The sequence below is a fragment of the Cherax quadricarinatus genome, chromosome 11, assembly GCF_038502225.1.
Source record: "Cherax quadricarinatus isolate ZL_2023a chromosome 11, ASM3850222v1, whole genome shotgun sequence".
In the NCBI taxonomy this organism is placed as follows: domain Eukaryota; kingdom Metazoa; phylum Arthropoda; class Malacostraca; order Decapoda; family Parastacidae; genus Cherax; species Cherax quadricarinatus.
The window spans coordinates 54,976,971-54,989,834 of record NC_091302.1 but is presented as its reverse complement, the minus strand read 5'-3'; the positions used below and the strand labels follow the sequence as shown (position 1 = coordinate 54,989,834).

The 12,864-nt window shown below is 41.3% G+C and overlaps 2 protein-coding genes across 5 annotated transcripts in view; one reads left to right on the top strand and one right to left on the bottom strand.

Moving 5' to 3' along the window:
* The window catches only part of LOC128687636 (HEAT repeat-containing protein 6), a 55,491-nt gene extending 50,852 nt beyond the window's left edge, over positions 1-4,639 (bottom strand). For 2 of the 3 annotated variants that reach the window (XM_053775188.2, XM_053775190.2), the window contains exons 1-2: positions 4,381-4,481; positions 1,076-1,242 (exon numbers count right to left, since the gene is read on the bottom strand). In XM_053775188.2, coding sequence (XP_053631163.1) covers positions 1,076-1,240 — 165 coding nt within the window. In that variant the 5' untranslated portion in view covers positions 1,241-1,242; positions 4,381-4,481. Of the gene's footprint in view, positions 1-1,075; positions 1,243-2,129; positions 2,239-4,380 lie in introns of all 3 variants that reach the window. The other variant, XM_053775189.2, reaches the window with a different exon arrangement.
* Positions 4,640-4,779: 140 nt separating this feature from the next.
* Positions 4,780-12,864, top strand: part of LOC138852576 (uncharacterized) — a 38,594-nt gene continuing 30,509 nt past the window's right edge. The window contains exon 1 of one of the 2 annotated variants that reach the window (XM_070084170.1): positions 4,780-4,863. In XM_070084170.1, the coding sequence (XP_069940271.1) occupies positions 4,804-4,863 (60 nt within the window). In that variant the 5' untranslated portion in view covers positions 4,780-4,803. Of the gene's footprint in view, positions 4,894-12,864 lie in introns of both variants that reach the window. The other variant, XM_070084169.1, reaches the window with a different exon arrangement.

Here is a 12,864-nt window from a genome sequence, read left to right as displayed (position 1 = left end):
ATCCTTATAGTTACTTACCTAACCTAATTTATTACTCTAAATTCTCTTCTAGATAAGTCTACAAACTTTCCTAGCATGCCAGTTAGGTACTGTACCATCACTATAAAAATTATAGTTGGTGATGGACAATATAAGACCAATCATTTTCAAAATGTACTATTGAACTATTAATAATCTGCATTTTCCAAGAAGGTAAACAGTGATTAACAGCATTTATTCCCTATGTAAAAAAGCCCAGAATTATGCAGAGTGATTAAAATAGATACAAATGCAGAACAAAGATTTTAATGAGACAATAAATCATCAGTACAAAACACAACTAAAGCCAAATCACTAACTAGTTACCAGTAGACTTACATATCAAAATGGCATACAATACTGACTGAAGAAGCCTACTGTGTAGGTGAAACATTTCAGAATAAAGATGCCTAAATGTTGCCTATGGATCTTACTCACCAGTAGACTTGTTTTACTTTAATTGGTCCACTTTTATAAACACCATGTCTGAGAAATGGAAGGTAATCAGATTCAATCCAAGGGAGGACAACTTCAATTTCTTGGATCTTAAAAGGTGCTTGTATGATCCACCTTTGAGAGAAGGGGTCATCACCAAAATATTTTCAAGGGTAAACTTACTTTGTTGGATGGGAAAAGCCACTTAAAAATTCAATCAGATAAAAGTTAAATGTTGCTGTCATTTAATGTGAGCTACAACTGAAGTTTTATTTAGGTATTGTATAAATAATAAAGAAATTTCTTTGCCATGGTCTTGAGAGCAAATAGATACTGGTACAAAACAAGATAATGATTTTATTCAGATTATTAGCCCAGAGAGTTAGTAATTAAGGATAATCCAATAAAACCAATATATCTGACTTATTTTTATTGGAGTCCTTTGATCCTCTTCCCTAGGATGTGACCCACAACAACTGCGTAACTTACTATTAGGTGAACCAAGGTGACAAGTGTAAGAAACATGTCCAACATTTTCATTTGTACAGGGATCACATCAAGATGTGAGCCAAAAGTTATACAACTCAAGCCACAAGCTACCATAATTAAATAGTTGCCTTACCCTATGGTCATACATAATCCTGAGTTTGGAGGTGCAGTAAGAGAGATTGGAGAGTGTGGCAGCCAGGGCAGCTTCCTCATCCCCAGTCATGAGACAAGTGTCCTTCACTCGCAGGAACGAAGTAACCAGTTCTTCCCACCTCTCCTGGTTCATGTGTTGAGCCATACCTGATCATGTCAAGCATATTTAGTAATATTTTTTTTTATTATCACACTGGCCGATTCCCACCAAGGCAGGGTGGCCCGAAAAAGAAAAACTTTCACCATCATTCACTCCATCACTGTCTTGCCAGAAGGGTGCTTTACACTACAGTTTTTAAACTGCAACATTAGCACCCCTCCTTCATTATATTTAGGAGATTTTTTGAGCTTGATGTAATATTATGTAAATTCTAGTTTATCAAGTGGGGTTGCAATGGACAGTTATACCTTGGACCTATGGGAGAGCAGTTTTTTTGGGTAGGGAAACCTAACCCAACCTAGGGTTAAATTCTAGGGTATGGTAGATTGGTTTTATGTCAGGTTAGGCTTTTTATGGTTATCAAAAAACATATTCCCACAGGAACAAAATATACCTGTTTCCATTACACCACCTATTTAACATTAGACAATTTATGTTATAAAAGCAGAAGCTCCTAAACTCAATATTAGCCGAAAGTTTTAGTAAATAAGAATTGGAGAAAGGGAGCATAATGATTTTTTATAATGTTAAAAAGATCACACTTAGTTGTTGATCTGATATATTTATTCCTGTTAAATGACTTTTCACATCAAGAAAATGGTGTCCCATGGCAGTGTCCCACTGTGGTGTCCCATGGCAGTGTCCCACTGTGGTGTCCCATGGCAGTGTCCCACTGTGGTGTCCCATGGCAGTGTCCAACTGTGGTGTCCCACTGTGGTGTCCCATGGCAGTGTCCCACTGTGGTGTCCTGTGGCTTGATTGACAGAGCACCTGCATCACAATGTGTCCATAATTCAATGTCCAGCACAAGTGGCAATGTTGGGCAAGTTTCCTTACACCTGGTGTCCCCGTTCAACTAGCAGTAAGTAGGTACCTGGGTGTCAGTCAACTGGTGTGGGTCGCATCCTGTGGGACACAACTGAAGGACACCAATGGAGAAACGACACTATCAGCATAGGCTCTGTAGATGGTTTAAGTCCTACCTGAGCAACAGGAAATAAATTGTCAAGGTCAACAATACAGAATCAGAACCCCTGCTAATAGCATATTGGGTTCCCCAGGGTAGTATTCTGGTCCCTTTACTCTTTTTATGTTATGTGAATGACATGCCCATCAGTGTCAAGTGTAAGCTTCTGTTGTATGCAGACAACAGTGCTCTGTTAGTCTCGGGTAAAGATACACAAGATAGAGCTATAGTGTACTATCACTAGAACTAGCTATAGTCCTGAAGAAAATGGTTATTAGATAAACTATTGCTACATCTCGGGGGAAAACAGAAGCCATACTCTTTGGCAAGAAAAGTAAACTAATAAGGGTAAATACTTTTAATGTTCAGTGTAATGGGAAACCCAGTGCTTCAGCATCTTCAATGAAATATCTGGTAATCCCCTTTGACCCAAGCATGTCAGGAGAACTAATAAATAATAATAATTAAATAATATCTTTATTTACTACATGTACATGGTATACTACTATATATAGAAAGCCCCTTGTTATGCAGAGCATTTCAGGCAAAGTACGTCAGTTTTTGTCCCAGGATGCGACCCACACCAGTCAACTAACACCCAGGTACCCATTATACTGATGGGGAACATAGACAACCAGTGTAAGGAAACACGTCCAATGTTTCCAGCCCTTTGCCAGGAATCGAACCCGGACCCTCACCGTGTGAAGCGAGAGCTACTGCCACCAGGCCACGGGGCCTGGTGGGAACAAAGCGAATGCCAAACTAAAGTTCCTCTACAGACAGGTGCAGTGTCTACCTACTGAGGCTCGCAGTACCCTATGTCAAGCTCTCATACAGTGTATTATATACTACTCTTGCTCTTCATGGTACTCTGCCTTAACAAAAAAACTTAAAAGATAGGCTATAAATCACCCAGAACAAAGTAGTGAGATTAACAAAGTACATGTAGTGAGATTTATTCTGGACCTGGGTCCAGGATAACATGTAGGCCAGGATGAATTACAACAACTAAATATGCTGAATGTTAGTCGATCAACTAAAACTAAATTACATTTATAAATTTGGTCACAACCAGTGTCCCCAATATCTTACTGCCAATTTTGTTAGGCCGGGAACCAATGCAGTTACAGAACTAGGGGAAGGGACAACAACTTTGCAATACCTAGTCAGTGATCAGGCTTCAAAGACATTTTTCTATTCAGCAATAAATGAGTGGAACAAACTTCCTGTAAATGTCCAAGCCAGTCATAGCATGAACCAGTTCAAGAAGAGCCACGAAGTACCTCATGAATAAGACTATAGAAAGTAAGGAGAGTGGTTTCTTGTATGAAAATAAGTAATATCTCTCCCCTAGTATATTTTCTTTTATTGTAACTGCTTTTACATAGTTAAGATACTTACCTTTTTTTTAACTTTTAAATACAGACAATAATTATCACAAGGACCCCAATGGAAATAATTAACTCTTGATTTTTTGGGTTACCCCAAGTTCTCTACACAAATGCTGCTATATATGATAATCAATATAACTGTTTATACCTGAATAAACTCAAACGGTGCCCCATGGCCTGGTGGCTAAACCTCTCGCTTCACAAGGTGTCTGTCTGGGTTCGATTCCCAGCGAGGGTAGAAACACCAGGCCCGGTGGCCTGGTGGCTAAAGCTCCCGCTTCACACACGGAGGGCCCGGGTTCGATTCCCGGCGGGTGGGAACATTTCGACACGTTTCCTTACACCTGTTGTCCTGTTCACCTAGCAGCAAATAGGTACCTGGGTGTTAGTCGACTGGTGTGGGTCGCATCCTGGGGGACAAGATTAAGGACCCCAATGGAAATAAGTTAGACAGTCCTCGATGACGCACTGACTTTCTTGGGTTATCCTGGGTGGCTAACCCTCCGGGGTTAAAAATCCGAACGAAATCTTATCTTATCTTATCTTACACTGGTTGTCTATGTTCACCCATCAGTAAAATGGGCACTTGGGTGTTAGTGGACTGGTATGGGTCGCATCCTGGGAAAAATTGACCTAATTTGCTGGAAATGCTCTGCATAACAAGCTGTTTACTATATAGTAGTATGTCACTGATGTCAGCTATGGTCTGTATACATTGTACATGTACTTGTAGTAAATAAAGATATTATTGTATTATACTGTCTTACTTAACAGCTGACAAAACAATGTTCTTGTTGGCAGTAAGGTCTGTGCTGGACCAGGAGCCGTATAAACTCAGGTGTAAGGGCTATGGCAGACCAAAAGCCGTATTAACTTAGGTTTAAAAGCTGTGGTGGACCAGGAGCCGCATAAGTTTAGGCTTAAGTAAATAACAAAAAGGCACAATACCGTGACTGGAATGATACACAAATAACCCGCACATAAAAGACAGAAGCTTACGACGACGTTTCGGTCCGACTTGGACCATTGACAAAGTCACACAGTGTCGTAAGCTTCTGTCTTTTATGTGCGGGTTATTTGTGTATTTAGGCTTAAGGGTTGTGCCGGACAAGGAGCGTATGAACTCAGGTTTAAAGAGCCGTATTAATTTGGATGTAAGGGCTGTGGTGGACCAGGAGCCGTATAAACTCATGTTTAAGAGCTATGGCAGACCAAGAGCCGTGTTAGCAGATGGGTCTATAAAAATAGAGGTAAATTATAGAATTGACGAGGGAAAAAAGGTGAGTGGTACACTGAGGAGTTTGTGGAGACAAAGAACTTTTTCAGTGAAAGCAAAGAGGAGAATATATGGAGTATAGTTATACCAGCGCTCTTGTATGGGTGTGAGGCATGGGTTGTGAATGTTGCAACAAGGAGAAGGCTGGAGGCAGTGGAGATGTCATGTCTGAGGGCAATGTGTGGTATGAATATAATACAGAGAATTTTTAGTTTGGAAATTAAGAGGTGTGGGATTAACAGAATTATTATCCAGAGGGCTGAGAAGGGGTTATTGAGATGTTTTGGACATGTAGAGAGGGTGGAATGAAACAGAATGACTTCGATAGTGTATAAATCTGTAGTGGAGGGAAGGCGGGGTATGGGTTTGCCTAGAAAAGGTTGGAGGGAGGGAGTAAAGGAGGTTTTGCGTGCGAGGGGCTTGGACTTCCAGCAAGCGTGCATGAGCATGTTAGACAGGAGCGAATAGAGAAAAATGGTTCTTAGGACTTGACGTGCTGTTGGAGTGTGAGCGGGGTAACATTTATGAAGGGATTCAAGGAAACCAGCAAGCCGGACTTAACTCCTGGAGATGGGAAGTCCTGTGTCTGCACTCTGAAGGAGGGGTGTTAATGTTGCAGGGTTATAACTGTAGTACTCACCTAATTGTGGTTGTAGGGGTCGATACTTAGCTCCTGGCCCCACCTCTTCACTGAACGCTGCTAGGTCCGTTCTCTCCCTGCTCCATGAGCTTTATCATACCTCATCTTCAAGCTATGTATGGTTCCTGCCTCCACTACATCACTTGCCAGACTGTTCCACATCCTGACTATTCTACGACTGAAGAAATACTTCCTAACATCCCTTTGACTCATCTGAGTTTTCAACTTCCAAGTGTGACCCCTTGTTTCTGTGTCCCCTCTATGGAATATCCTGTCTCTGTCCACCTTGTCTATTCCACGCAGTATTTTGTATGTCGTTATCATGTCTCCCCTAACCCTCCTGTCCTCCAGTGTCCTCAGGCTGATTTCCCTTAACCTATCTTCATAGGATATTCCCCTTAGCTCTGAAAACCCATTCTTAATTTGTGTATATCTGTGCCTGGCTTCATACACTAGCATGCTTCATTCAAGTCTCAGGGTATTAACAAGTAATGAGGAAAGGGAGACAGCTACAGTTAAATTGTGTGTGGTCGTAATTTCCTCTGCTATAATAATAAAATTTAGATTAATGCAGTGGTACCTCGTGTTACGAACTTAATTCATTCCATAAGGCTATTCAAGTGCTGATACTTGGACCTGGAGAGAGTTCCGAGGGTCAACGCCCCCGCAGCCCTGTCTGTGACCAGGCCTCGTGGTGGATCAGGGCCTGATCAACCAGGCTGTTACTGCTGGCCGCACGCAATCCAACGTACGAACCACAGCCCGGCTGGTCAGGTACTGACTTTAGGTGCTAGTCCAGTGCCTGCTTGAAGACTGCCAGGGGTCTATTGGTAATCCCCCTTATGTATGCTGGGAGGCAGTTGAACAGTCTTGGGCCCCTGACACTTGCTGTGTTGTCTCTTAACGTGCTAGTGACACCCCTGCTTTTCAATGGGGGATGTTGCATCGTCTGCCGATTATGTTGTGATCTGAGTACATTGTTTTTGATATGATGACATTTCGTATCAGATCATCATTGTTAGTAAATAACATAAATTAGATTAGTCCATTTCAAACCCCCAAAAATACACTTACAAAAGCACTTGCAAAAATACACTTACATAATTGTTCGAGTTGGGAGCTGTTCGAAACTTGAGGTACCACTGTATCTGCACTTGTATTTGACCACCACTAACAACCTTCACAAAGGTTAAAGCCTATTGTGTAGCTGAAACTTATAATAAACTGTTCTCGCAAAAATTTCACTAATAGTTGTGTTATGAGTAGATACAATGCAATTTTTATTCCTTTATGTAGTACGAATATGTAATATAGTTTACACATTATAAAACATTGGTAGGCACAAAATACAGCCACTAGTATGCAATTCATTTTGGGTAAACTAATCCTCATGCTTAAAGGTTAATTAAGATTTAGATAGACTATTAAGTAGGATTTCTTATGCAATTAACTACAATATGTACAATAAGAAAAGTAACTAATTAACAAAAGGTATAGTTTCAAAAGCATGACTTAATATTTCAAACTGATAGTTACTGTAGGGTTGCCCGAAATGCTCTGCATAACCAGGGGTTTTCTGTAAAGTACGTATGTCAATAATATCACACTTTCTGTACAAACTGTAAGCCATTCTTTATAGAAATACTGTAAAGCTTACTTTACTTTACTTACAGCTTGAGCCTGTTAGAACTTCCTAATACACAAATAACCCGCACGTAGGAGACAGGAGCTTATGACGACATTTCGGTTCAGGTTATTTGTGTATTGTTCCAGTCATGGTATTGTGCCTTTTTGTTATTTAGAACTTCCTAAATCTCCAGGAGCTGGGAGATAGGGCTCAATAAGGCATAAGTCTTGTGGTCCTTAATAACACCACCACAAACAACAACACTAAATATACTTGCCAATATGTCAACGTAAATTATAATATCTAAGTACAGTGGTCCCTCGATTATCGACGGTAATCCGTTCCTGGAAGCCGGTCGATTATCGAAATGGTCGATTTACGAATCAATTTTCCCCATAAGAAATAATGTAAATTCAATTAATCCGTTCCTGACACCCAGAAGTATTAAAACAAAAAAATTTTTGCATGAAATATTCATGTAGTACATAAACAATACAATGGGAAATGATGAATGAAACATTAACAGCATAACACTTACCTTTATTGGAGATTCTTCTTAGTGTATGGGAGACTGGAGGAGGAGGAGAGAGTGGATTGTTTATAGTTTGGAAGGGGAATCCCCTTCCAGCAACACCTCAGGTACCATTTGCTTTTCTGGGGTTGCTTCTTTTCTGTGTTTCTTAATGCCACTAGGACCAGCTTGAGAGTCACTGGAGTCCTGTCTCGCAAAATAACTGTGCAGAGAGCTCTGTTTCTGGCGTCTCTTTAAAACTTCCCTAAAATGGGCCAAGACTCTGTCACTGTACAAGTTGCCGATATGGCTTGCAACATCCTTCTCTGGGTGATGTTTCTCCATAAATCTTTCCATCTTACCCATCAGGCGGACATCAACCAAATCTTTCAGTGGGCTGCAGAAAACAATATGAAGTTCAACGATGAGAAATTTCAATTACTCAGATATGGTAAACATGAGGAAATTAAATCTTCATCAGAGTACAAAACAAATTCTGGCCACAAAATAGAGCGAAACACCAACGTCAAAGACCTGGGAGTGATTATGTCGGAGGATCTCACCTTCAAGGACCATAACATTGTATCAATCGCATCTGCTAGAAAAATGACAGGATGGATAATGAGAACCTTCAAAACTAGGGAGGCCAAGCCCATGATGACACTCTTCAGGTCACTTGTTCTATCTAGGCTGGAATATTGCTGCACTCTAACAGCACCTTTCAAGGCAGGTGAAATTGCCGACCTAGAAAATGTACAGAGAACTTTCACGGCGCGCATAACGGAGATAAAACACCTCAATTACTGGGAGCGCTTGAGGTTTCTAAACCTGTATTCCCTGGAACGCAGGAGGGAGAGATACATGATTATATACACCTGGAAAATCCTAGAGGGACTAGTACCGAACTTGCACACGAAAATCACTCACTACGAAAGCAAAAGACTTGGCAGACGATGCACCATCCCCCCAATGAAAAGCAGGGGTGTCACTAGCACGTTAAGAGACCATACAATAAGTGTCAGGGGACCGAGACTGTTCAACTGCCTCCCAGCACACATAAGGGGGATTACCAACAGACCCCTGGCAGTCTTCAAGCTGGCACTGGACAAGCACCTAAAGTCAGTTCCTGATCAGCCGGGCTGTGGCTCGTACGTTGGTTTGCGTGCAGCCAGCAGCAACAGCCTGGTTGATCAGGCGCTGATCCACCAGGAGGCCTGGTCACAGACCGGGCCGCGGGGGCGTTGACCCCCGAAACTCTCTCCAGGTAAACTCCAGGTACATAGTAAAAATCTCCTTAATTTCTGAAGAAGGCACCTTCTTCCATCTCTCTTCCTCCTCCTCTGCAGCAAGATTCTGAGCTGCGATCTGTTGCTCTTCCTGCTGAAGCTCTTGCAGCTCCTCAGTGGTTAGCTCTTCATTGTGGTCCTCCACCAACTCTTCAACATCCTCCAAACTCACATCCAACCTCATGGAACTCCCCAGTGCCACAATAGAGTTCAAAACTGACATAGGCTCATCAGGGTCAGCCCCAAACCCTTCCAAATCCCTCTTGTCGACACAATCTGGCCACAATTTTCTCCAAGCAGAGTTCAAAGTCCTGGTAGACACTCCCTCCCAAGCCTTACCTATAAGGCTTACACAATGGAAAATACTGAAATGTTCTTTCCAAAAATCTCGTAGGGTCAAGTGAGTGTCTGAGGTCACATTGAAGCACCTTTCAAACATTGCTTTGGTGTACAGTTTTTTAAAGTTTGCAATGACCTGCTGGTCCATGGGTTGGAGGAGAGGAGTGGTATTCGGGGGCAAGAACTTTACTGAGATGAACCCAAAACTCCTTCAGAATTAGGTCATCCAAGTTTGGTGGATGAGCAGGTGCATTGTCCATTACTAGCAGGCACTTGAGATCCAATTTCTTCTCCAGGAGGTAATTCTTCACACTAGGGCCAAACACTTCGTTGAACCACTCTACAAAAATTTCCCTCATGACCCATGCCTTATTATTAGATTTCCAAAACACACACAATTTACTCTTCATAACATTATTTTTCTTAAATGCTCTGGGATTTTCAGAATGGTACACTAGTAACGGCTTCACTTTGAAATCCCCACTAGCATTAGCACAGAACATTAGCGTCAGCCTGTCTTTCATAGGCTTGTGTCCTGGCATTGACTTTTCCTCTTGTGTAATGAAGGTCCTCTTTGGCATTTTCTTCCAGAAGAGGCCTGTTTCGTCACAATTGAACACTTGTTCAGGTTTCAGTCCTTCAGCCTCTATGTACTCCTGGAATTCATGCACATATTTTTCAGCCGCCTTGTGGTCCGAACTGGCAGCCTCACCATGCCTTACCACACTGTGTATGCCAGTACGCTTCTTAATTTCAAATTTCCAGGGTCACCACACCAACCTGCCGCTACTGTTTGGTGGCGCTACTTCTGGCATAAGTCATTCCAATTTCTTTTTCTCCATTTATTGTTATAACCTGCTCACTTTTAGCCCTAGCCATGGTTCCAACGAATAAAAGAAATGCTTCTCACTGTGTAAAGCACATACACCATATATTGTCCATAAAAGATAAAGTGGCTCTGAAGCCACTGTCAGTCACCATGAGCTCAGCTCACTCAGATAAGCTGTGACCAGTAAATTTGGGCCTACATATGAGGGAATAGGTCTGCGTGGTTAGTGTGCAATATATAAAAAAAATCCTGCAGCATGCAGTGCATGAGAAAAAAAGTGACTGTGCTTTTGGTGTAAAACAGTGACTTTGTGGTGTATTTTTGTATGCTTTGTATGGTTGTATTCTCTCTCTCTCTCTCTTTTTTTTGGTCTCACTTGATAGAATGGAAGATACATTACAAAAATAGATACAATTTTGATTGGTTTCACACCAGAAAGTACTTCAAAACTGAGCTCAAAGTAGGGGAAATGTTCAATTTTTTACGATGCTCAAGAGTAAACAAATACGTGTCCAACTGGCCAGTCTAATATGCAGTCACGAATGGGTTGACATTATTTATACAATTATTACAATAATGCAGTAGTCTGCATAACAGTAAATCTATTTTTTGCATGAATAAAAATTCAAAATGGAAAGCAAGCATAATATAAGAGGGGCCTGGAGACGTGACTGATGAACAAAGAAAATGTTATATTAGTGATAGGAATGTCTCGATTGTTTATTTTGGACCCTATTTTGAAATTGGCATCTCTTGAAATTTGTGTGAAATTGGCCAAATTACTGATTTCTGACCACTTTATTGGGGAGTTGAAATAGGTAAATGGGAGATTTCTTGTACTTAATCAACAGAATAGAAGGAATACTAGCAAAATAGCTATGAGTTTATTTTACTTGAACAATGGAATGGGCCAAAAATAGGGCATAAAGTGGGTGAAATCACTGATGCATAAATATCACCGTTGGGTTAAGTGTATCCTAATCTAACCACTATAATCTGGCAAAATCACTAATCCGGCAACCTACAGGTCCCGATGATTCCGGATTAGTGATGGTCAATCTGTACAGTATTACAATTAGTGCAGTTTGCAATGTTACAACAGTACAGTTTTAAGCATGCATTAATATTTTAGATTGATCTAGCAGTCCTAAGTTGTTTTGGGATTTCCTGAGTATGTAGTTTCATACTGGTTGAATGATTTGGTATAGTGTAGATATAGTTAAGTTTGGGAGGTGATGTGATTTTTAATTATAGCCCTAAATTGATTGGCAGACAGGGGGCCTTTTGTTGGTTTGGGCATTGAATTCCAGATCTTAGGCCCTTTATGTGCATTGCATTTTTGCATAGGGTGAGATGAACATGAGAGATGTCGAAGAGAGTTTTGTGCCTTGTGTTGTACCTGTGTGTTCTGTTGTAGGTATCAAGGAGAAGTTTGACTGGAGGGTTTATGTTGGAATTTAATGTTCTGTATATATAGTAGGCACAATAATATGAGTGCATATTAAGTAAGTTCAAACTCTTGAAGAGCGGTGGGGTATATCATCTGGCGCAGCAAATGGTGATCATCCGCATGTCAGCTTTTTTGTTGGGTTATTAATGGTTTAAGGTGATTGGTCATGGTAGATCCCCAGTGAGCATTTGTTTAGGAAATGTGTCGCTGCTAATTATGTTGGACATCTCTGCTGCATTTGATACTAATGATAATGGATTATTGATAAGTGACCTTCCTGGCTGTGGCTTTAAGGATACTGCATTGGTGCTTCTTGAATCATATCTTTTTCGTCAGTAATATTAAGTAGTAGTGAATGAGTCTATAACTGGAGAGAGTTCCGGGGGTCAATGCCCCCGTGGCCCGGTCTGTGACCAGGCCTCATGGTGGGCCAGGGCCCAATCAACCAGGCTGTTACTGCTAGCTGCATGCAGTCCAACATACGACCTACAGCCAGATACTGACTTTAGGTGCCTGTCCAGTGCCTGCTTGAAGATAGGCAGGGGTCTATTGGTAATCCCCCCTTATGTACACTGGGAGGCAGTTGAACAGTCTTGGGCCCCTCACAATTATTGTGTTGTCTCTTATCGTGCTAGTGGCACCCCTGCTTTTCATTGGGGGAACGTTACATTGTCTGCCGAGTCTTTTGCTTTCATAGGGAGTGATTTTCGTGTGCAGGTTTGGTACTAATCCCTCTAGGATTTTCCAAGTGTATATAATCATGTATCTCCCACCTTCGTTCTAGGGAGTACAGGTTTAGGAACTTCAAGCATTCCCAGTAATTGAAGTGCTCTATCACAGTTATGTGTGCCATGAAGGTTCTCTGTACATTTTCTAGGTCAGCAATTTCACCTGCCTTGAAAGGTGCTGTTAGTGTGCAGCACACTAACTATGCATACCTCCCCACCATAGCCTAGTTGTGTGAAAGTCAACCCAGACTAATACTATTGGTAAGTGCTGGTCCTGGCTTTTGTGTCTTATTTTACAAATAGCCTCCAGCTTGAGTGGCTCAGTGAGGGTTGGTATCTTAAACAACCCTGCAAGGTGTCTCTCTACACTATGATGTATTAACCCTTAAAATTTCAGAAATCCGAACTTCCTTCCCATTCCAAGATTCATACCAAAATTATCCCCACTCCTCCCTCTTCTTTCAATTTAAATAGCTGTTCTTCAGAATTTGCTATGGTTTATAGCTTGTGACTAGGTTTAAACTATGATAAATGGGCTTCTCTTCTTGCCATTAACAGTGATACT